The 21,837-nt window shown below is 39.7% G+C and overlaps 1 protein-coding gene across 6 annotated transcripts in view; it reads right to left on the bottom strand.

Moving 5' to 3' along the window:
• The window catches only part of JPH1 (junctophilin 1), an 80,102-nt gene that overhangs the window by 17,299 nt on the left and 40,966 nt on the right, over positions 1-21,837 (bottom strand). For all 6 annotated transcript variants that reach the window (XM_008000911.3, XM_008000910.3, XM_008000915.3 and 3 more), the window contains exon 3: positions 2,456-2,574. In XM_008000911.3, the coding sequence (XP_007999102.1) occupies positions 2,456-2,574 (119 nt within the window). The remainder of the gene's footprint in view (positions 1-2,455; positions 2,575-21,837) is intronic.

Consider the following 21,837-nt stretch of genomic DNA (forward strand, 5'->3'; position numbering starts at 1 on the left):
CTTTTATATCTGAGATATGTAAATTAAATGGCCAACCTAATTTAGAAGTACTTGAAAGCCCTTTTCGAAAATGTCTATCTGATTCGCTCACCCTGTAAATGCAAAGTGGAGAGCATGAGTTATGCTCCCTTGAGAAGATCAATACCCGTGACAGAAAAGGCTTTCTATACAGTTGCTGAAGGAAGTGCTGGCTGTGGGTCAAAGGGGACTACAGCCTCCCCCACAAGCTCTGGTCTCAAATAGACCCGCTGTCATCCATGCTACTGTGATGTATTCATTCCTGATGGACAACTTGCTTATATGAAGCTGTTTAACTAAGAAAGGGTGGAATTACATTTTCCCACAATATTTTTTTCCCCTCAAATGCTTTTACACCAGAAAAGACTTTTAAAACCATTGAGACTGGGAAACCGAGATGATCTTTCGTATCATTTACCTCTTGTTAACACCTAATAGGAATCTGAAGGGACCCCATTCCCCAACAGAATTAACAGAACCAAGAAATTACCATCTGCAGACAATAGTAAGTTTGTGTGCTTTCAGAACCGCTCAAGCCCAGTGTCTCCTGATCAGTCAGGTTCTTTCCAGTGGCAACACTGCTGGGGAGGAGAGCACAATTTCTCCTGGGTGGCTGAAGTCTTTCCCCAGCTCTCACGCCCTGGAACAGCTAATTTGCCAATATACTTAGGTACCAGGGAAGTATGAGTTCATTTCATGCCAGAGGAGAGTTTATTCCTACCAGAGGTCACTGCAAAAAAATGGAAAGGTTCCTTTTCCTTAAAAAAAATGCATATATATATAAAAAATGATTTAAATCTCAACCAGAGGTTTAAAAGAGGTGCATGTGAAAGAAAACACCCTTCTCAGTGGTTGCCTTGGACTTGAACTCTTAGACAAGTCACTCTGTGATGATGGTATCTATCATTCAATAACCACCCTGGGTCCCTCCTCAGCCTTTCTCTTATAAAAACCGAATCTTCTTTGCCTGGTCTTTCACTGTCTTCTTTCTTTGCAGGAACCTCATGCTCCCATTCTCCAGGTCATTTCTCATTGCTCCATCCTTGATTATCGCCAAGTTTCTAGCTTTTCTACGAATCCTGCTATTTTGTTCACTTTGACTTATGTTGTTCGTTAGGACTCAGTGATACCCTATGGGTTCCAACAGTGTATACCCCTCACCAGAACCAAACATGTATCGAACACCTATCTCATGCAGGGTGCTGGGCTAGGCACAGGATGCTAGTTATACAGCTTGATTTCACAAAAACCAGGGTGGAAAAATTCTTTACCAAGAAATGTAACTTTTAATAGAAATTGAGAACATTTATTTTGGTTTCTTCACCTAGAAATCTGTTGATGCCTCGAACAATCACTAGACAGATGTTCTTTAGAAAATAATGGAATATATATAAAAAGGTGAATATTGTCTTTTTGAAATTCAAAACAAAAACACTAGTATATTACAGAGAGCGGTGGAAAGAGTCTACTGGGAAACTACTAGAAAGTGAATTAAGTATTTAAACCTATTGCACGTATTTGTTGATTGCTATTTACTAACATCTGGGGGGGGAGGCAGATGACCAAGATCGATTTTTTTGAGGTTGTCACTTTTATTTCTTCCATCATGACATGCATTTTCCTCTTAATCTGGGCAGATTAGTCTCTTTAAGTGGTATGCTGCTTTATTTCCTAACCACACTCTTTTGAACTTTAGTTCAGATACGTTGAAAAAATAGTCACAGTACCGACGGGCTCTTCTCTTAATGCTAAAAGTGCCTCTGAATTTGGAAGTATTTGTTATAAAATCTATGGCTGTCACTAACACAATTTCTTAGAATCAGATATTTCTTTTAGATTCTTGTCTGGTTTACTGCTATCAGGTCAAACTTTGTTGGTCACATGTAGAGGGGAGGAAGGATGAGACTCTGGGGAATAACCCATTTCCAGGGCTAACACTCAGACTTCAGGTGATATTTATTACTACAAGTTGAACATTCCTAATCCAAAAATCTGAAATGCTCCAGAATCCAAAACATTGTGGGCACCAACATGATGCCACAAGTGGAAAATTCCACATGATCGATGGTCACAGTCAAAATGCAGTTAAAACTTTGTTCCATGTGCAAAAATATTAAAAATATTATATACAATTACCTCCAGGCAATGTGTATAAGGTATCTATGAAACATAAATGAATTTCGTGTTTCAACTTGGGTCCCCAGCTCAAGAGATCTCATTATGTATATGCAAATATAGAAAAATATCAACAAATCTGAAATCTGAAACACTTCTGGTCCCAAGCATTTCAGATGAAAGATCCACATGCGCCCCTGCTTATTTTGTATAATAGTATTGCTGGGATTCAGGAAGCACAGACCTTTATGTTGAAATGAAAAGGAAATAAAAGCAAACCAAAGCCAGTGCTCCTGCCTCGCTCATCAAAGCACTGTTTTACCTGGTTGGTAGAAATCAGGTGACAGCTCCCTGGCCACAGCTCTCGCGATGTCGCACTCCTGGCGAGCAGCCAGCGCAGCCTGGTCGGCAGCATCGGCCTTCGCCCTGGCGTGTGCAGTCCTACATGGGGTACAAAAGGACGAGTCAGCATAGGTGGCCCCTTGTTACTTACACAGGGACAAGCAAATCGTAATCTGGGAAAAGAAATGTTAATTATGATTATGGCCCGACACCCACAAGAGCAAAAATTTTAGAGTTCTATTGCTGTAAAATTTCAATGAAGATGCCATAGATGAAACTAAACTTCCTATGAATTGCCTCAGCCCTTCTCTCAAGGGAAATGAAAAGCAAGCAGAAGGTCTGTGTAGCTTGATGCTAAGTGTGGTTTTCAAAACTTACTGGATCAAACCTCCTGTTGACTTTGGTTGGCATTTCTCCCCACCCCTAAAATTATGGAAAGTAGAATTAGAACATATAAATTAATACAGTGTTTATCGAATTAATTTCTATGGTACAATCAGTGTAAGAATTTGACTAAGAAAAGTCTGCCCACTGGCATGTTGGTGAAGTAGCTCTTTGAAGAAAAAAATTAGCGAAATGGGGATTGGTAGTGTTTACTCATGTCCATGTGTAAATGCTCTCACCGTGGCCAATTTCAGGCTACCAGCATGATGCCGCTGGATGTGTAGTGGGGAGATGTGCACTACTGGCGCTCGCCAGCCGGAGCAAACCTCAGGGCCCGCTCTAAGAACATGCTCAGAAGGGTTCCTGAGGAGTCCATTTAGCTGACTTTTAGGCATGTTTCTGGTATGAACCAAAAAGGTGACAGCGAGGCAGAACTGGCAGGGATGAAATGGATCTTTCAGTCTTCTGTCACCTCCCTGGCCTGTCCTCACTCATGGAAACCTCTCATCTTTCTGGATGACTAGGGTTATAGGGAAGGTGGCAGGAAAAAGAATAGGGTTTCTTATGGCTGGACCAGGGAATGATGTCTACTGGTCCCAGAGAGGGTTGGAGGGAAGAAAACAACACAACAACAACAACAACAAACTCTGGTTTATCTGCTCTGCAGAGGGGAAGGTCTTGTCCTGTTAAGTCTTCAGATGTTTATGGGTACCTCTTTTTTATGACTTTGTAAACTTTCTATTATATTTGATTAGCACTAGGTAGGGCTACAGATAACTAGCAGTGAAAACTTAATGGAAGTCTGAAAAAGGTGCTTACACTTATGTTGGAGACAGCAGGAGAGAGGAGGAGTTGGGAAAAGGCATGGACTTTGGATGCTCTTCAGGGAGAACACACAGCTGGAGAAGGCTGGCAGGCGCAACTCCTGGGACCAGACTGCAGGGGAAAACATGGGGGGAACCCGGCCTGGCCTGAGACAAGGGAGCCAACTGGTAGGAGGCTCCCTTTTCACATTACTCTCTTCAATAACTTCCTCTCGTCCTGTGCTCTCATGGGGCCCCTTTCACTTCTATTTAGGCTCTAAGCAAGCACGGAGGCTTGATGTATTCGAATGTAAGCTTTGTCTTCACGTTTTTAATTTTTGGTCCTCTGTCATAATCCCAAAGTGCAGAACACTACATGGCGCATACTATTTATTGAGGGACCACTTTATGAATAAAGGAATAAATGATGCTTCTTTAGGAAAAGCTGGGTAGTTCTTAAAACTGAATGGAAGGACAAAACCATAGAGACCGTAAAAAGATCCAAAGTTGCTAAGAGTTCAGGGTGTAGTAGGGAAGAAGGAATTGGTAGAACAGTGGGCATATCTGGGGGAGTTTAATTATTCTGCATGATACTGTAGTGGGGGACATTACATATTTGTCAAAATCTATAGACTGCACAACACAAAAATGAATGAAGCCTGATGTAAACTATAGACTTTAATACTAATGTATTAATACCGGTTCATCAATTAGCCATATGCACCTCAAAATGCAAGACGTTAATAACAGGGGACACTGTGTGTATGCATGAGGAGAGGAGGTACATGGGAACTTTGTAGTTCCTGTTCAATTTTTCTGATAACTTAAAACTGCTCTAAAAAAATAAAGTCTATTAATTAAAAACGAATCATCAAAACTGCTATTTCTAAACCATGGAGGACGCTTTAGATTATTTGTGTACAGGGTATCAGGAAATATGAAATGGAAATAATATCAAGAGGGGAGGGACATATTCTTAAACAACCAGCTGTCGGGATAACCCCACATGGGTGCCATTGCTAATCTATGATGGGTAATGCCTTAGTTCTGTGTGTTGTGCCTGAGAATCAACGGATGCCCTCTACTAATGTTCTTCCAGTTTCTCAGAATCTAAACTTTTTTTTCCCCCAAATGATTTTCCATTTTGTCTGCTATTCTTAGCCAGGGCCTAATTATGTCTAGGTGTCATAATTAATGAAGCCATAAGAGTACAGCTATGCTGCTTTATAATACAATCTCTTAGCCCTTTAATAAATTTGCAAAACTCAAGTACAGATAACTTACTCTGATCCAATCACAACACACCACCATACAGTCAAATAAACAGTAGTAGTATATCGACTACTTTTTATAATATGCTAAACTGGAGAACAGACAAATACAGCTTAACCTTTCTGCAAATATATTTTGGAAGCACAGCATCAGTGAAGGCTGCTAGTATTTAACCCTTTACTTTTTTACTTGCTGTTTCCTGTAAGACCACACAGCAAAGGAGGACCTTTCTATCCAGCCTAGCTCTGTGGCTCAGTGCTACTGTATAGCTGGCCAGATGAGTCAAGACCACATTCAAACCTGAATCCTGAAGTCTGCTCAAGAGCTTTTGGAACCGATGACAAGAAGGAAGAACAGGAACCCACTGTGAGTTTGCTGTTAACACCAGCCTGTAGAGCTAAGGCCACTGGCATGTCTAGATTTTGCCCAGGAATAATCTGGACTTGCCTCTGGCTCATGTTAGTGAATTCATGTGATCACATCCCAGGCTCAGCTCCAGAGTGACACACGACCCCTGTAATCAGTCAATTGTGATTGTTTTTGTGTTGGGGGGAGGGTTCAGGTCAGGCAGTCTGGAGAGATAAGCTGAAACCACTCAAACTGCACGCCCTGATGCTGTTGCTGGTCACAGGCAAAACGTGCATACACCAAAGCGGCATACGTGCCCCAGAGCATTTTATGTATCAAAAGACTGCTGACATTTACAAATCTTCAGACCTTCAAGAATCTCCAAATACCATTATCTCAGATACTTTCTCCCATCAAATGAAGTAAACAGTAACTGAAAGGCCACTTCTTTAAGTTAAGCATCAGCTATTGACTTTCTTTTAGGGCTATATATTTTCAACAGATAAACCAAATTTTTAACTTGTGAAGAGCTGCACCTTATGGGTGAAGACGCCACAGCCATGCTGGCTGCGGAGACCTGGGCAGCTGGTTATGCTCACTGAGCAGCTATGGAACTCCCTCCTGGACATAAGCTCTGCAGGGGTCAACCGTGACCAGCCACAACAATAAATGGGGAATTTCTGAATGCTAGGCATCACCTGTAGTTACAAACTTAATGACAAATTATTTTCCTAACCAGCAATTTGATGAGTATGTGAGGTTTCCTTTTCTTTAATGACTGAAATAGTGTTTTATGAGCTCTCTAGTTGGCTTAGGAGAAGATAATCTAGTTTCCTTTTCTTAAACGTATAAGGCTTTAACAAAAAGCGTACTCAATCATACATGGAACATGCTGAGCATATTCTCCTCCTGCTAAGGTATACATGGGTCTCTGAGACATCTCCAAGCTCCTTTCAATCTCTTGTACATCTGTGAACTCTCACATAGCTGATAAAGATTTTCATCTAGAATGGAGAACAAGTCTGCTAAAGGTGAAGCGCTATTTCTACTTTTTACATAGCCTTTTCTCAACAATAAACTGCTTCAAAATTGTGCTGATATTGATGTTTTTAAAAATCTGTGACATATTAAGTCTAAGTTAGTTTACTGATCTGACTCTTAAAACTTGACAGCAGAGGCGATAACCTAATTGATTCAGGGGCTGTCCTTGTGATTTGCTTTGATGTACAAGTATTTCAAGAAAATTATTAGAAAAATTTAAAAATAAAAGCAATTGGCACATAAAAACCCAAGTCTTGGTTGATGGCAACACCATTCTTGCAGCTGCTCAAGCCAAAACCTTTGCGTCATCCTTGACACCTCCCGTTCTCTCACACACCATATCCACTGTCAGCAAATCCAGCTGGCACCACCTTCAGAGTATATCCCCCCACCCAGCCATTTCACGTTCTCTGGTTCACTGCCACCTCACCAGGGTTAGTACAAAGGTAACTGACCTCTCTACTTCAATCCTCCTCTCTGCCATTTTATTTCCTTCCAGGTGGTCTTGAAAATGCCTAATAACCAAAAATTCATTCCTGGGTTATGGCACCATGGGTAAGAAAATGCAAAAAATAGGAGCCGTTAGCCTTTCTTTTGGACTGTGACATTATTCATTTATGAGAGACCTAGATTTGAGAAAACCAATTATCCTGTGTAGACAGTTGGAGCTCTTAAGAAGAAATCAGTCTGTTAAGTAAGGAATACTCTTGATAAGGACAATAACCAACTGGCTCCACAGGCGTCAGCTTAAAATCAGAGGTGTGATTTCTGAGTTACCTGCACCTAGTAAGAAATGACTCTTTCAATCTGGATTTGGGTCTCTGATAAGATAGACTCAGCAAGGCTCAGCACAGGTACACACAGGGCCCTGAGATGTCTGTCCCAGCTTCTAACTTGCAACCTTTTATACATCTGCTAACGGACAAAGCTGATAAAGATTTTGGTCTAGAGTAGACAATAATTCTGCTACAGCTCCATTCTCAGTAAACTTGATTTGGGAAGATGACTTATGTGAACCCATCTTCACCATCTATTCATTACTGAATGTTAATTTTCTCCATAAATTCCTTTTTTTTTTAAAAAAAAAAAAAACAAGATAGGACCTGGAATAATAACTTTAAGACAGAATTCTTATGTCCTGGTTTAAAACAAGTTATACCACCAGTGAATAGTTGTCCACTTTGCCAAGGCAGGAGTTCCTGTCTTCCTTTTCTCTAAAAGCAATATCAAGTTACTTAGATATAAAATGTAAACTATTGTTATTCAGTTATTTCTAAATAATATAAAATGTAAACTATTATGCCCCGTGTTATACTAAAGGGAATAATATCCCTAATGAAGTCTGGTATTTGATATTTCAAGGGCCTAAACTTCTGCAGAGGTGTTATGATATAGGCTTTGAAAGTATTAATAGCCAGAGAGTAGGTGAGGCCATTCTGAGCCACAAATGATTTTTGTCAGTGAGATAAAAAGTTCAACCACATTACTCCATCCTACAAATGCATCCACAGATTCGTAGGGAGAGGAGAGGAGAGGAGCCAAGATTCACATGAAGAATGTTCATATGCCTTTTGTAAAAGGCTGTCCATTATGGGGAATCATTGTCATGTTTATAAAGATCTAGGTGATACACTCCTCCTTAGAGTCTGGTGCCAGGAAAAATGTGGTCTCTGATGCTTAACTGCTGTGCTTCCTTGTATCATACAACATGAACTATGGGATCGATTGTTTCTCTTTTGGTTAAGGCTACCTGGAAACTTGGAGCAAAACTATCCTCAACGTATGCGCACAGTAACCCTTTCTAACCACATGACTTTATTTTTATACCCTCAATATCAGGAATTCTATCATGTATGTAACTCATTATAGAGTCCTGCAAATACTTTTTGGAAAGCAGGATAAATAAATGAAACAAAACATTCCTGGATTAATAAGCTCTTGTAATACTAAGTTTTCTGAACTCTAGCCCCCTGCAGTGTGCTCCTGCTCAGGGGACATACGTAATAATTTAGGAATAGCGGTGTCTACTATTCAGCCTCCTTTTATAAGATTTCTTTTTGTCTATCACCAGAACATTTTTTAAGCTTGGGAAATAAGTACTTAATTAAGTACTTTATAGACTTTATTCCTTAACACTTGATCAAAAGCTTAATAAGCTTAAAGGCTATATTCTCTGGATAGGACAGATCAAAGGCACATTTCTAATCCTTGACTGGAATATGCCAAATAATTGGTTATTCTACTTCATTGAGCTTTAAAAAACTTAACTAAGATTTACCTTCCCATGTTATGTGTTGAGAAAAATCTGATGTAGAAATATTTAAGGGATGTTTTCTTCTTGGAATAATTTTTGGAGAAAGGTCCTTTATAATGAGGGTCATTCAAAAGTTCAAAAACATTACCATTAAATAAGATGAAAACTCCTCTTTAAAACATAATCACTGCAACCCACCAAATGGGATAAAATGTTTGCAAATCATGTATCTGATAAGGGGTTAGTATCTAGAATATATAAAGAACTCCCACACTTCAACAACAAAACAATCTGACGGAAAAATGGGCAAAGGACTTGAATAAACATTTCTGCAAAGAGACACAAATGTCCAATAAACACTTAAAAAGACACTCAGCATCATTAAGCATAAAGGAATGCAAATCAAAACCACAATGAGATACTATTTCACACCCATAAGGATGGCTACTATAAAAAAAAACCAGATAATAATAAGTGTTAGCAAGGATGTGGAGAAACCAAAGGCTCTGCGCACTGCCAGTGGGAATGGAAAATGGTGCAGCTACTGTTAAAACAGGATGGTGGTTCCTAAAAACATTAAAAATATAATTACCACATAATCCACCAATTCTACTTTTCAGTATATACTAAAAAAAAAAATTGAAAGCAGGGTCTCAAAGTGATATTTATACACCTATGTTCATAGCAGCATTATTTATAATAATCCAAAGGTGGAAACAATCCTAATGTCAATGAATGAATAAACAAAATGTGTTGTATGTATTCTAGATACTCTTTATCAGAGAGATGATCTGCAAATATTTTCTCCCATTCAGTGGGATGCAGTGATTATATACATACTGGAATATTATTCAGACTTAAAAAGGAAATTCTGATACATGCCCCAACATGGATGAATCTTGAAGTCATTATGCTAAGTGAAATAAGCCGGTCACAAAAAGACAAATATTACATGCAGTACCTACAGTAGTCAAATTCATAGAGACAGAAAGTAGTACAGTAATTTCCAGGTGGTTGGAGGGGGGAGAATAAAGCATTATTGTTTAATGGGTACAGATTGTTAGTTTTGCAAGATGAAAATGTTCTGAAGATTGGTTGCACAACAATGTGGGTCTATTACTACTGAAATGTATACTTAAATGGTCAAGATGGTAAATTTTATGTTATACATATTTTACAACAACTAAAAAGAAAAGGAAGTCACCTAATGTACTACTATTTACAGAGCATCTTATATATCCAGAGGAAGTGAGGAGAGAAAAAACTAAGGCTGGGCTCTCTGTTGAGAAGTTGCTGCATGGAACCCAGCCCTGGCATGCTAAGAATCTAACCCAGAGGAAACAGCTGTAATGTAAAGCAGTAACTGATGGGCATTTTAAGGAACGAGGGATCGGAACTTTGTAAAATGAGGGCAGACTTATGCCTGTTTTTCAAGCTTTTAACATAAAGCCTGGCATGGAGGCTGTCTTCAACAAATATTAGTGGATGAATAAATAGGTAAAAAAGAGAAAAACATAAAAGATAACCCCAAGATTTCTAATTTGGTGTACGAATAAATGACCTATGGTCTGAGAGTGATGACAAGTTCTGTTTTAGACAACTAGGATTTTACACGACACAGGCATCTGTAGTTGGAGATACAGGGCTGCTATGCAAATTAAAGATCAAAGTTCTAAACGGAACTGTGAGCGTCATGTCACAGAAGATGAGTTCAATGAAAGGTGACTGAACTCACCAAATAAGTGAGTCAAAAAAGCAAAGAACTAAGGACTGAGACAAAAGTGTCCTTGGGTGAAAGAAACAGGAAGGTAAATGGAACAGCAGTAGCGTACAGGTAGAAGGGGAACTTCTAATAAAGCTGTTCACAGTTCTTGTTCTTGCACAAATCCTGGGCTTCTTTTAGGAGGTAAGCGGGCCAGATCTGAATCTGCCTTATCTCTGGGGCAGCTGCATGTTTCTCAGCCTGCCTGGCGGATTTATGTGCAGTCACTGAAATGAGTCAGTACTGGAGAAGGTGAGGGCTAGGGAAAGTTTGCTGAATTTGATAAGAACCTTTCAGAAAGCAGTTCTCACAAGGAGGCCACCCCAGAAGCCGGACTGAAGGGAGTTGGCGAGGAAGCGGGCAGAGGAAGCCGAGGAAGCAGGTGTGGGCTACATGCTGGAGACTTTTGACCCAGAAAGGAAGGAGGAAATTTGGACAGCAACCAGAAGGATTAGCTGGGTCAAGGAAAAAGACATTTTACTCGTATTTTAAGCAAATGAGAGCTGATCCTGTTGGAAGGTGGGAAGGATGCCCAGAGAACAGGAGAAAATGAAGCAGCTCTGAAAAGGTGACAATTGCTGGAATTAAGTCCTGGATAAGTGAAAGAAAGGAAACAGGAAACAATGTAAGAACAGTGAAAGGGGTGATTCAGTGATTTTACGGATCATAAAACCTGAAGGAGCCTAAGCTCAAAAAAGACCTAAAGTGTCGTGGGCTTTGGAACTAGGCAGACCCAGGTGCACACCCCACTTTATCACATGTTGGCTGTATCACCTTAGTCTCAATTTCCTCACCTGTAAAATGGGGAGAATATTACTTCGTAGAGTTGTTCTGGGATAAGAACGAATATATATGAAGTAGTTAATACTAACACAGAGAGGTACTTAGTAGATAAATGCTCATTATTGATCTTCTGTTGAAATAAATAGCTGGCAGGGGAAATGTGGGGCTTAAAGAGGTAAAGATTTGGAGTCAGCACTGTACAGAAGTTCTCAGAAATGTTAAGAAAGGCACATTAGAATCTATATGATTCTGCATCGTTCTCTAGCAGGGCTGTCTCTTCTGGGAGAAGAAGAGAAGGGAAAAGGTGGCTTTGATGCAGGGTCAGAGACATGGAGCAAGGAGGATGGGGAGCATGGTGTAACCCATGACAGAGTTCTGGGTAGAAAGGAAGGAAGTGTATAGAGCCAATGGGGGCCTTTGGACCACAGGAAATAGAAAGGGTGAAGTTAGGATCAAGCAAAAAATCAGGCAGGCCAAATTATTTTTAAATGGATGCATATTCTATAAAATGATACTAGATATAACCCTGACTCCATGTTCTTTTTAGCACTGGAGCAAACATCTGAAAGTGCTTGATAAGAACTTCAGAACCTGAGAAGACCTTCTGGGTAATGATGAGAATTACCAACGTCAATGCTGTTTTTGTTCACCTATCAGTGTTGTTATGCTTCTTGTCCTTTACCAATGGTCCACTATGGGTACATATTTAAGCATGACTAGGAATTAGAGCAATTCAAGACTGCATCATGGGCAAAATACATGATGGCAGCTAGGGCTATTCAGCTGAATGACACACTGACCAAGTGATCAGATCATAAACTGACCTAATCTCCACTTAGCAGCTGCAAATGCCCACTAAATGCACACTGTGGTGCTCAAATGATTCCATTTTATACATACTTATAACTACATTTTTAAAAATTAAGCAAATACCATTCACTCCTTAAAAGTGACATGCGCCCGCCAGAACTCCTCCTTGAACTCACAGTTGAAAAACATTCTCTAAGGTAATACCTGTTTTATATTATCTAAAATGGTTATCTAGAAATCTCAAATCCACCAGTCTGCCACCTCACTTTGTTCTGTCTAGATATGCCCAACCAGTGAAGAACAAAAAGATCTATTCCTCTATCAGGCTTTTCATGCTGAACAGTATGAACATGAACTTGCTTGGGACTGGCTGTACAAAACCATTGTGCGTCTTAAGCTCTATCCTTGTCAAGGCATACATTTTGAAGTTACAGAATTTATGAGAGAACTGTTTTGTGAAGAACGTTAAAAAATTAGGGGTATAGTTATTCTCTCAGTGAACTTGTTTTATTCACTTCATGTTTCCTTGTAGGAACTGTCGCTCTGTCACTGTTTATTTCACATCTGTTTGATGACAAGGAATCATTCATTCTATAGTTCAACTAAGAAGCCCATGCATATTTTTACTTTAAATCTTCAGTTTCTTGCTGCAACAGATATTGAGGAGAGCAATATAACAAGCACAAGGGTATTTGCCTTGATTTATATTAAACTTCTGGTTTTGCTCTTGAAACTTCTGCTTTAACAGACATATTAAAACACACTATTTGAGCTGAACGGGGCTCTGAGAGTCCACATGATCCCTCCTGGTGACCAGGCAATTACTTTTCCTTCTGTAGAGACCTGAGACTCAGAGAGACTAAGGAATATATTCAAAGTCACACAGCAAAGTCATATGGCTACCCAGAGGAATCAATGGGTAGAGCCCAGGTCTCCTAACCTTTAGGATGAAGACTATGTTGTGAAAAGAGATTTCTTTATTACCATCTTCTAGATTTGTTTTAGCAAACATTTTGTTACTATCATCTAGTTATACATTTTTCTTTCTACTATAGGAATTCATTTATATCTAGAGTTCATCTTCTTGTATTCATGCTTTCTCTGTGAATCTGTCACTGCTCTCCTTACTTCTCTATTCAATCTTTTATTTTAATACATTTATGCCTCCTATTGAAAAATGCACATTTTGGGCTTTCTTCTCCCAATATATATTTTTTTAACCAGTTTCAGCTGACCTTCAAATGAAATAACACAGCTTAGGAAACATCTTACTAAAGACTATAGGACAGATTTGGTTTTCATCAAGGTTATTCTTTAGCAGGAACATTTTTAGGTGGTGTTAAAAATACTACAGATTCATCCAACTCATAGTTGCCTTCCCCAAATCACCAAATTAGTAATCAACGCCTCCAAGTTTAAAAGGAAATATCAGAAGATCATCTAGTTCTTCCTGAATTCTTAAGAAGTTTTCTTATTTTTCCTCATGGGAGTCTCAAATTTGTTGAGTTTACCTATTTTTAGCATTTGCTGTGTTACACCAAAAACAAATTCTTCATCCCAATACTCAAGAGATAACATAACAGCTTATCCGAGGACACAGAAAATGGAAGCAGAAACAAATATGTAAACCAGGGTGACTCGTTTCTGTTTAGTACCCTTAAATAAAAGTAACATTGGTACAATTTGGGGAGCAAACTCAGTTTTGAAGATGAATGCATGTACATCAAGATAAAAATGTTCAATTCTCCTTCATTAAAAATGGTGGTAGAAATGCAAGTCAGGATGCAAGCCAACTAAGTACAAGAATCATGTTAAACCCTGGCTCAAATAACAGGAATCTTTTCCTCTGGTTCTCATAGATTGTTAGTGAACTGCTTCAAAGTTTACATACTTACCACGCTTATAGGACTTGGGATATTCTTGACCAGGAGCCTGCTGTCTGCCTGGGTAGATCCTCTAGACACACTTTGATGAGCTTTTAACCTTTATTATCTTCGTGGTGGGATTGATTCTGGGCCCTGGGATGCCACGGCTGTCGGTGGAATGGATGGACTCCTGCTGCAGCCACTGAGGAATGCAGGGTCTGCCCTCCTGGACTCCATTCCTTAGTGACAGATGCAGTAACTTGAATGGAACTACTCCTCACCAATGCGAGGTTCAGATTGAGTCCAAAGAATCTCAAGAATTATTCTAGGCACAATGGGAATGCTGCACATCCCCCAAACAAGGGGGAAATTTAGGACGTCATTTCCACCGAGGCAAGAATTTCTAGAGGCCCAAGAATTCAGAATCTATAGACTGCCATCTTGTAACTGTAGGGAAGTTGACTGAATTGGGAGGAGTAAGGAAAGTAACCCGCCAACACCCCAGGCCCACCCTCCCCCTTGTTGCAAGTTGTCTAGTATTAGTTTTGGGGTCCAGGGCCTTGCCTGCTGCTTTGCTGCTATCTGACAGCTACTTTAGTGGGGTCTACAGGATTGCCCTAGACATCAGGCTGTACTTGCCAAGTTAGACTTGTTCAATGTGCTAAGTCTTGGCCAGCGATAGGAGTACTGGAAATAGTTTTTCCTGCCTTTTCAATACAATCATACTCGTCTTCTGACATGACAACAGACTTGGTGACAAAAAGATATGCCCTCACCTTAGTGGCTGACTCTGCCCTATCTGAAGCACAAATGTGAACAATCCCCTTCCATTTAAAGCAGAGAACCCTGTAGCCATGAGGCTCTCTAGGATTTAAAAATACATTTTTAAAATGCATTTAAAAATTTGGACCTAAATGTTGCTGCAACAGGCACAATGGGAGATGGGACTTCACAGGCAATGCTTTGTTATGGCATGAAGAAAACAGGGGCACAGAAAACCCTTTTATAGTTTCATATGGAGTCTCGTGGGCTGGCCAGTAGCCCTGAAAACATGAGGGCTGTCAGGGCAAGGAAAGGCCTGTGAGGTCCATCACGTTGTTTGGAAGAATCACATCCTGCAGGGGCTCCCACTGCCCTGGCAGACAGGGCTTCTTCCAAGAGCTGGAACACCCTGGAAAATGGCATTTGTTCCACAGAATAAGAAGGAGAGTGAAGAAGCCCCTTCCCATCCAAGACAAAGAGGCAGGCAACTGCACAGAAACTCGAAGGGGGGTTGCTCACTGCTTGCAGCTATGCCGTCAGGAGCTTTTACTAACGCTACGCACGTCCTGCTGCTCCTTGTCTTCCTAGTGACACTTCTCCAGGTTTCAGATAACTTTTGAATTTGTGTTCCCTAAAATAATCCACCCTGGCCTGTCTCCCCTGAAATTTTTTCATTGCTGTCCAAATCCTCATTTCCTGATCAACTATATTTTCTACCTCCAACAAAACCTCAACATACTTAATGATCTACACATGTCTAGAAATGCTTTTACATTATTTGCTACTCTGGGCACACAGGTAATTCTGCCTAGTTCTAAATATCATGTTCACTCTTCTTTCCCTACTTATTACATACATTGCATACATCATTCTGCTCCAACCCCTCTGTAACGCTAGGGGTGAAAAGATGAAAAGAAAGCTTCTTCTCCCTTAAATCTCTCACTGGCAAAAGATCACTGCTGGCAACAGTCAATTATAAATATGAAGTTTCTCTGTAATGTTTTTCCAAGACGTCATAGTAACAACAGCTCAAAGCATGATCTTGTATGGCAGAGTGAAATGAAAAGGTTCTGATTTGATCAGAGATGCCTCTGTTGGACCCTTAGCTCTGAGATACCACAAGTATAGCTTCTTGCAAGTTACTTATTGAAATATACTTTCTAGGGTGCTGGCATAATTCCAGAAAACAGTTTGTCTATCTTGGCTGTCAAAGTCTAAAATTAATTTTTAAACCAAAACTTTGTCTACTCTAAATATAATGGAAAGACCTAGATTATTTTAAAAATCTTCTTTGTAATCTTAGAAGAAACTATCAGTTTAACCACACCATTTGTAACTACCAACTTAAATGTTATAAGGCGATGAATCCCTTGTATAATGAAAAATCTCTCAACTACTGAATGTTTGCTTGGTGGGTTTAATATGATTGTGAATTTTAGAGAAGAATATATAAACCTGTACACACATTTTAAATATGTATACATTATATTAGATTGAAATACATATATATCTGCACCAACTTAGGAGTATCTGAAAGTTTTTTGTTTTCATTTGGGGCAAATACTTAACTGAATTCTTCTTTTAATCAAATGTTTTTTGGTTTTGTTGAGTCCCAGGAAAAATAACAAGAAAAATGAATCAACAACAATGACGACAAACCCAACCACACAAAACACTTCAGAAATGAATAATTTAACTGAAATATTAGATACAACTCTTATATTAGCACTGCCTTGACAACAAGTCAGGATCGCTCATATTTTTAAGTTATAATTTCATTATCTACAGTACCAGGCTCCTCTGTCAAATAAGGCTTTATTACAGAGCTATTATGTAATTCAATTCATGGCTTAAAAATGTCTCCTAAGTCTGGAAAACCTAATTGGAATGGTATTGTCCTTGCCTCTTGGTAAGAAATCATGAAACTGGAATTCAGTAACCAGATTTTATTTTAAAAATAATGCAGCACATTTTATTCAGTTTTTGAAATACCCTTCTAAGCTTTTGAGTGATTTAACCAGTCTTTTTTTTTTTTTATGCCCTGGGACCTTATGTTGACCTGAAGTTTAAGTTATGAAGGAGGTGTCCTATCTTCTGTTGTTACTTGAGCCTCTACAGCCTCTCTCAAAAGCCCATTTTTCCCGTCCCTTAGCCATCTCCTGGCAAGGAGCCCCAGTCCCTGCCATTTGCCACTTGTTCTAGGCTATTTTAATTCTGGACAAGTTGTGGTAGTAGGCTATATTTAAATTGGCTTGCTCTGCGAAGAAACACGGTAAATGCACGTGGCACCTTTTCCCTCTTTGACATAATCCAATTGCGCGCTGGCTCTGAATCAAGCTGTGAGATTCTGCACCACACACCCTGGCTTGACTCCCACTCCCCGATTCCCAGGTGTTTACCACCCAATAGGTGGGGCAGTGGGCGTTTTCTGGGAGAAATGAGCCATGGCAGGGACGGGAGGCGCAGTCACCAGAAACTTAAGAGACTGAATTGAGAAACATGAACGATAATGAAAGGAAAAGTAAAGATGCTTTCTGGCTCCAGCTGAGCACTGCTGGAGTATTTATAGAATAATTTTTCAAAGACCAATTTCCAGATATAAATTTTGTAAGGTGTAATACATTTATCAAGAGAAGCTTACAAGAAACTGCATGCACACAAAAAAGCCAGCTTTCTCAAGTTTCTGAGCTTTTAGATGTGGACATTCTAAGAACATTTGGTTCTAAGCTGTGCCTCCCTTTGCCCCCTCCACTGCCATTAGTTTAGACATTTCTGTGCTAGACAGAGGGTATAACTTCTTACCTGGAGTTATGTTGTTGCTTCAAGAAGAAAAATAGGTCAGAAATGCCCTGAATCATTAAGAATTAAATAAAACATACAAAACACCTTTCTAGAGAACAGCTGTTGAGGGCTTGTAAACTTTCACAGTTCAAAGTTTACCTAAAGCCAGAATTATCCCTCTATCATGAAAAATCAGAGGACAGTTAACTTTTAAGGAAATGTTTTACATGTCTAGGACTTTTGCCTAAAGACCTAACACACATGATGCTGATATTAACATCTTAATTTTGCTGGATTTTGGAATTAAAATCCAGCTTAAATTATATGATCATATTCACCTAGCAGATCTAGAGGAATTTTAGTACAGAAACCAAGGTTTCAGCCTATTTACTTTTAAGATGTTTATTTTGCTTCCCTAGGCTATGAGAATTTTCCTACTGTCAGCCAAATTTCTATTTGATTTTTTGTTGAATAAACATTACTACCCAAGCAAGTAGTAAATAACAGAATGGGCTTTTGTTTTCTGGAATAAGCAGGAAAACCATCTTAAAAATGTTAAGTTAAAAACAGTTTTCATCCACCTAGACTTGAATTAATTCAAAGCCACTTTTAAATGTCCCTAACACAGGAGGGACCATTCACAAACTATTTGGTTACATGTAGTCAGGGATACAGACTTTCAAACTTATCTACATAGTAGCAAAACAGAGATGTCTGTTTTTACTGGAGGGCACGTAAGTGTTATTGAATATAATTATGGTTTGAATATCATGAAAACACAACTCCAAATAAATCCCATGTTACCCTTAGTGCTCTGAGCTTTCAAAGAGCGAATTCCACATTTCAGTAAACAAAATGTCATCTTCTTTCCTGAATGCCTTCCCAAGCTCTCTGGTATTCTTTTAAGTAAGAAAATTACCTAAGGTCTTCTTAGTTTTTCTTTTCCTTTTCTAAGATGTTTCTCCAAGCTCATTCTTAAGGCCAGCATGACAATGAAAAATGTGAGTGACTCTTCCACCATAACTATGCAGAACTGTACTTAGCAAGAGGTTGTGTATTCACTGATCTGGATCAAGAACCTGCCTTGGAGGCCCACTCTGTCTACAACACAACAGACAATGGGAGCATAACGTCCTTAAAGGAACTTCCAACCCTTTAATGTAACAGTCATCAGTTTTTCTTCACAGAACAAGGATATGAGGCAGACGCACTTCCCCAACCTCTGCTCTGAGAATGGGGAGAAAGGTTTCTGAGTCTTCTTTTTTACATCAGAATCAAATCAGGAAAGAGATCAATTCTGGCCTTAAAAAACAATCGAAGTGGTTATTATTGAGCTTTTAAAAATATTTTTAAAAAGTATTCCTAATTATGGTTCAAATTTGATTATATTGTGTGCTTCCCTGTAATACTATCAACTATAAACACACATATAGCTCATACATGCTCTAAGATTTAAATGAATGAAAGGGTTATGGGTCATTATTTCTAGGAATGAGAGGGTAAGGGAGAAGTTAAGAGAAAGTGTATATTCTTTTAAGGAGGCCAGGAGAGAAACTAACATTAAACAGACACATAAAACCATAGGTGCTGGGAGCTGGAAAAAAGGGGCATGGGCCAAAGTTTTTAGGTAAGAGTCGTGACAGATGGGACAGGTCTCAGATGTCTACACTAGCCACAGGCTCGTGCTCCACTCATCCTGAACAACAGGCTGATCCGAGGCTGTGAAGGTGGGAGCAGGGAGATGACCTGTGAACTCTGCCCTCTGTAACATGAAGGTCAAGCCCCAGGCTCTCGCCTTTATGTGGCAGTAACAGGACAATATATAAAGGAGAGTGAGAGACTCTTCCTAGTCAATGACTTGCAACCTATAAATTACTACCATTGCAAAAATATAAATACCTGGGATATACTGATGATATTAAGTCAATCGAGTGAGTGTTGATAATAATGATAATTACTGTTAACACCGAGTGCTTATTATACGCCAGATTTAACTAGCATGATCTGCGGAGTTTCTGCATAACATCTGTAATCCACCTTGGGCCACCAACTGGTGAGTGGTGGAAGCTAGGGTGGCCTGAAGGTAAGAACTGCACATGCGCACCTGCACCCCACCCCACTGTCCTAGTCGAGCTGTAGATCTTTGCTATGGTGGTCTTTCTGTCCATCCTGTCTGTAAATCCTTGGTTTTCCTCATCATCTGAATTAATAAAAGATGAACATTTTCTTTCAAATGATTTAAAAAATTTTTCTCAAATCAACATACAGTTCTCCTTACTGTATGAGTTGATTCTTGCATATAATGACTTTTTAAGAGACAAAGAGTTTTTAGTATAAATAAGAGTATAATCGACCATAACATGTCATAAGTGATTGTTAGCTACACTAGCTCTTCAAATTATGTTACTTTAAGATAAAAAACTTATCAAATTTCAACATCTCCCTTAAGCCCTTGTAAGATGCTGGGGTGTTGCCACTGTTGTTTGTTCTCGTTCACTGAGGTTTCAGCAGGTGACGCAGGCCAAACTCACTCTAGCAAGCACTTTGTGATCCTGGGGTGGCATATGAAGCCCTCTGCCTGCAAGGCCACCCTGAGGCCACACTTGCCATTCCATCCTGGTCCCCGCTGTGCTTCCGCCATCTGGAGGCCCTCACTGTTCCCTTCCCACCCACTGCCCTCGGCATGTCCTTAGGTGTCTTGGCACCTGTAATATTTGGCATTGAAAAGCCGGCTACCTCAATCTACAGCATATTGTTACAACCACAGCATAAATGCAATCCTTGGATTAGATAAGCATAATGGAATTTTAGTCTTCCTGGACTATAGATGTAGACACATTATTTAGGATTCACAGACTTCAAAAGTGCCAAACTCCAAGTACCTCTTACATCATACTTGTACACAGCCAAAGTTGAGTTTCTTGCTGTTTGTCTAATCCATTCCTATGGCGGCTAAGAGCATGGGTTCTGGAATCAGACTGCCTGGATGTGAACCAGCTCTCACCACTCACTAGCCTGTAACCCAGGGTAAGTTACTTAGCCTCATTGTGCCTCAGTTTCTTATCTGTGAAACATGAATAGTGGTAGAACCCACCTCTTAGGGCTAGATGAGGCTCACAGATGATAAACATAAATCCTAACAAAAAATACACACGGTGCTGGGCAAAGAATGAGCATTCAGTGGCATGCAGAGAATATTTATCCATTTGATTAATAACTTAAAAATAAGTTTCTAAATAAGTAATACATTCACATGGCTCAAAGATATATTTTTTAAAAAAGGAAGACTCTCCCATTCACCCTGATACTAATCCAGCCATAACTAAACAGTGTTGCTTTTTTTGTTGTTGTTAAGCAAAAGGATTTTTCCCAGAGTTTAAGTATATATAAGAAAATATGAATATAAAATCATATTTCCCATTTCTAAACAAAAAGAGGCAATATATACGATATTTATTGATATAGCTTGGCTGTGTCCCCACACAAATCTCATCTTGAATTCCCACGTGTTGCGGGAGGGACCCGGTGGGAGGTAATTGAATCATGGGGGCAGGTTTTTCTCCTACTTTTCTCATGATCGTAAGTCTCATGAGATCTGATGGTTTTAAAAAGAGGAGTTCCCCTGCACAAGCTCTCTCTCTTTGCCTGCTGCCATCCATGTAAAACACGACTTGCTCTTTCTTGCCTTCCACAATGATTGTGAGGCTTCCCCAGTCAGGGGAACTGTAAGTCCAATATATGGTACTGTTTCTCCCATAGCCAGGATTCACAGGTCCAGAAATCAAGGGGTGGAAGTGGAAGTGGCACCACCTACCATCACCCCTAGTGATCCACTAGCAAAAGTTTTGCTTCCTGTTCCTGTGACATTACATTCTGCTGGCCTAGAGGTTTTAGTTCCAGAAGGAGGAATGCTGCCACCGGAAGACACAACAATTCCATTAAACTGGAAGTTAAGATTGCCACCTGCACACTTTGGGCTCCTCCTACCTTTAAGTCAACAGGCTAAGAAGGGAGTTACAGTGTTGGCTGGGGTGACTGACCCACACTAATACACTTACGTACCTTTGTAAAATGCTACCAGAAAACAGTAACCAAGCTTAAGGTAGTATGTTGTGCCAAACTACTGTATCCTTTTCCCTTCTTCAGGGATGACAGAGAAACAGGACAGCAGAGAGTTAATGGCATGCTGGTCAAAGACTTGGATTTGGGTCCTGTTCTACCATTTGTAAGCTGCGTGACTCTGGCAGATCACTTAAAAGTCTTGGATGTGAGGAAGTGGTATTGCCAACATGTTTGTGTGGGAATATAATGAGGGATGTGTGTAAGAGTTTTGTAAATTATGAGGCAAGACAGACACACACACACACACATAAACACAAACACACGGGCACACACACACGTGCACACACAGCATCATTTTAAGTTAGAAGCTGCCACAACCCACAAGGCCACTCTTCCCGCTCTGGAAACACCGGTATATGGCTGTGGAAACACGAA

Source organism: Chlorocebus sabaeus, chromosome 8 (assembly GCF_047675955.1).
Source record: "Chlorocebus sabaeus isolate Y175 chromosome 8, mChlSab1.0.hap1, whole genome shotgun sequence".
Classification (NCBI taxonomy): Eukaryota; Metazoa; Chordata; class Mammalia; order Primates; family Cercopithecidae; genus Chlorocebus; species Chlorocebus sabaeus.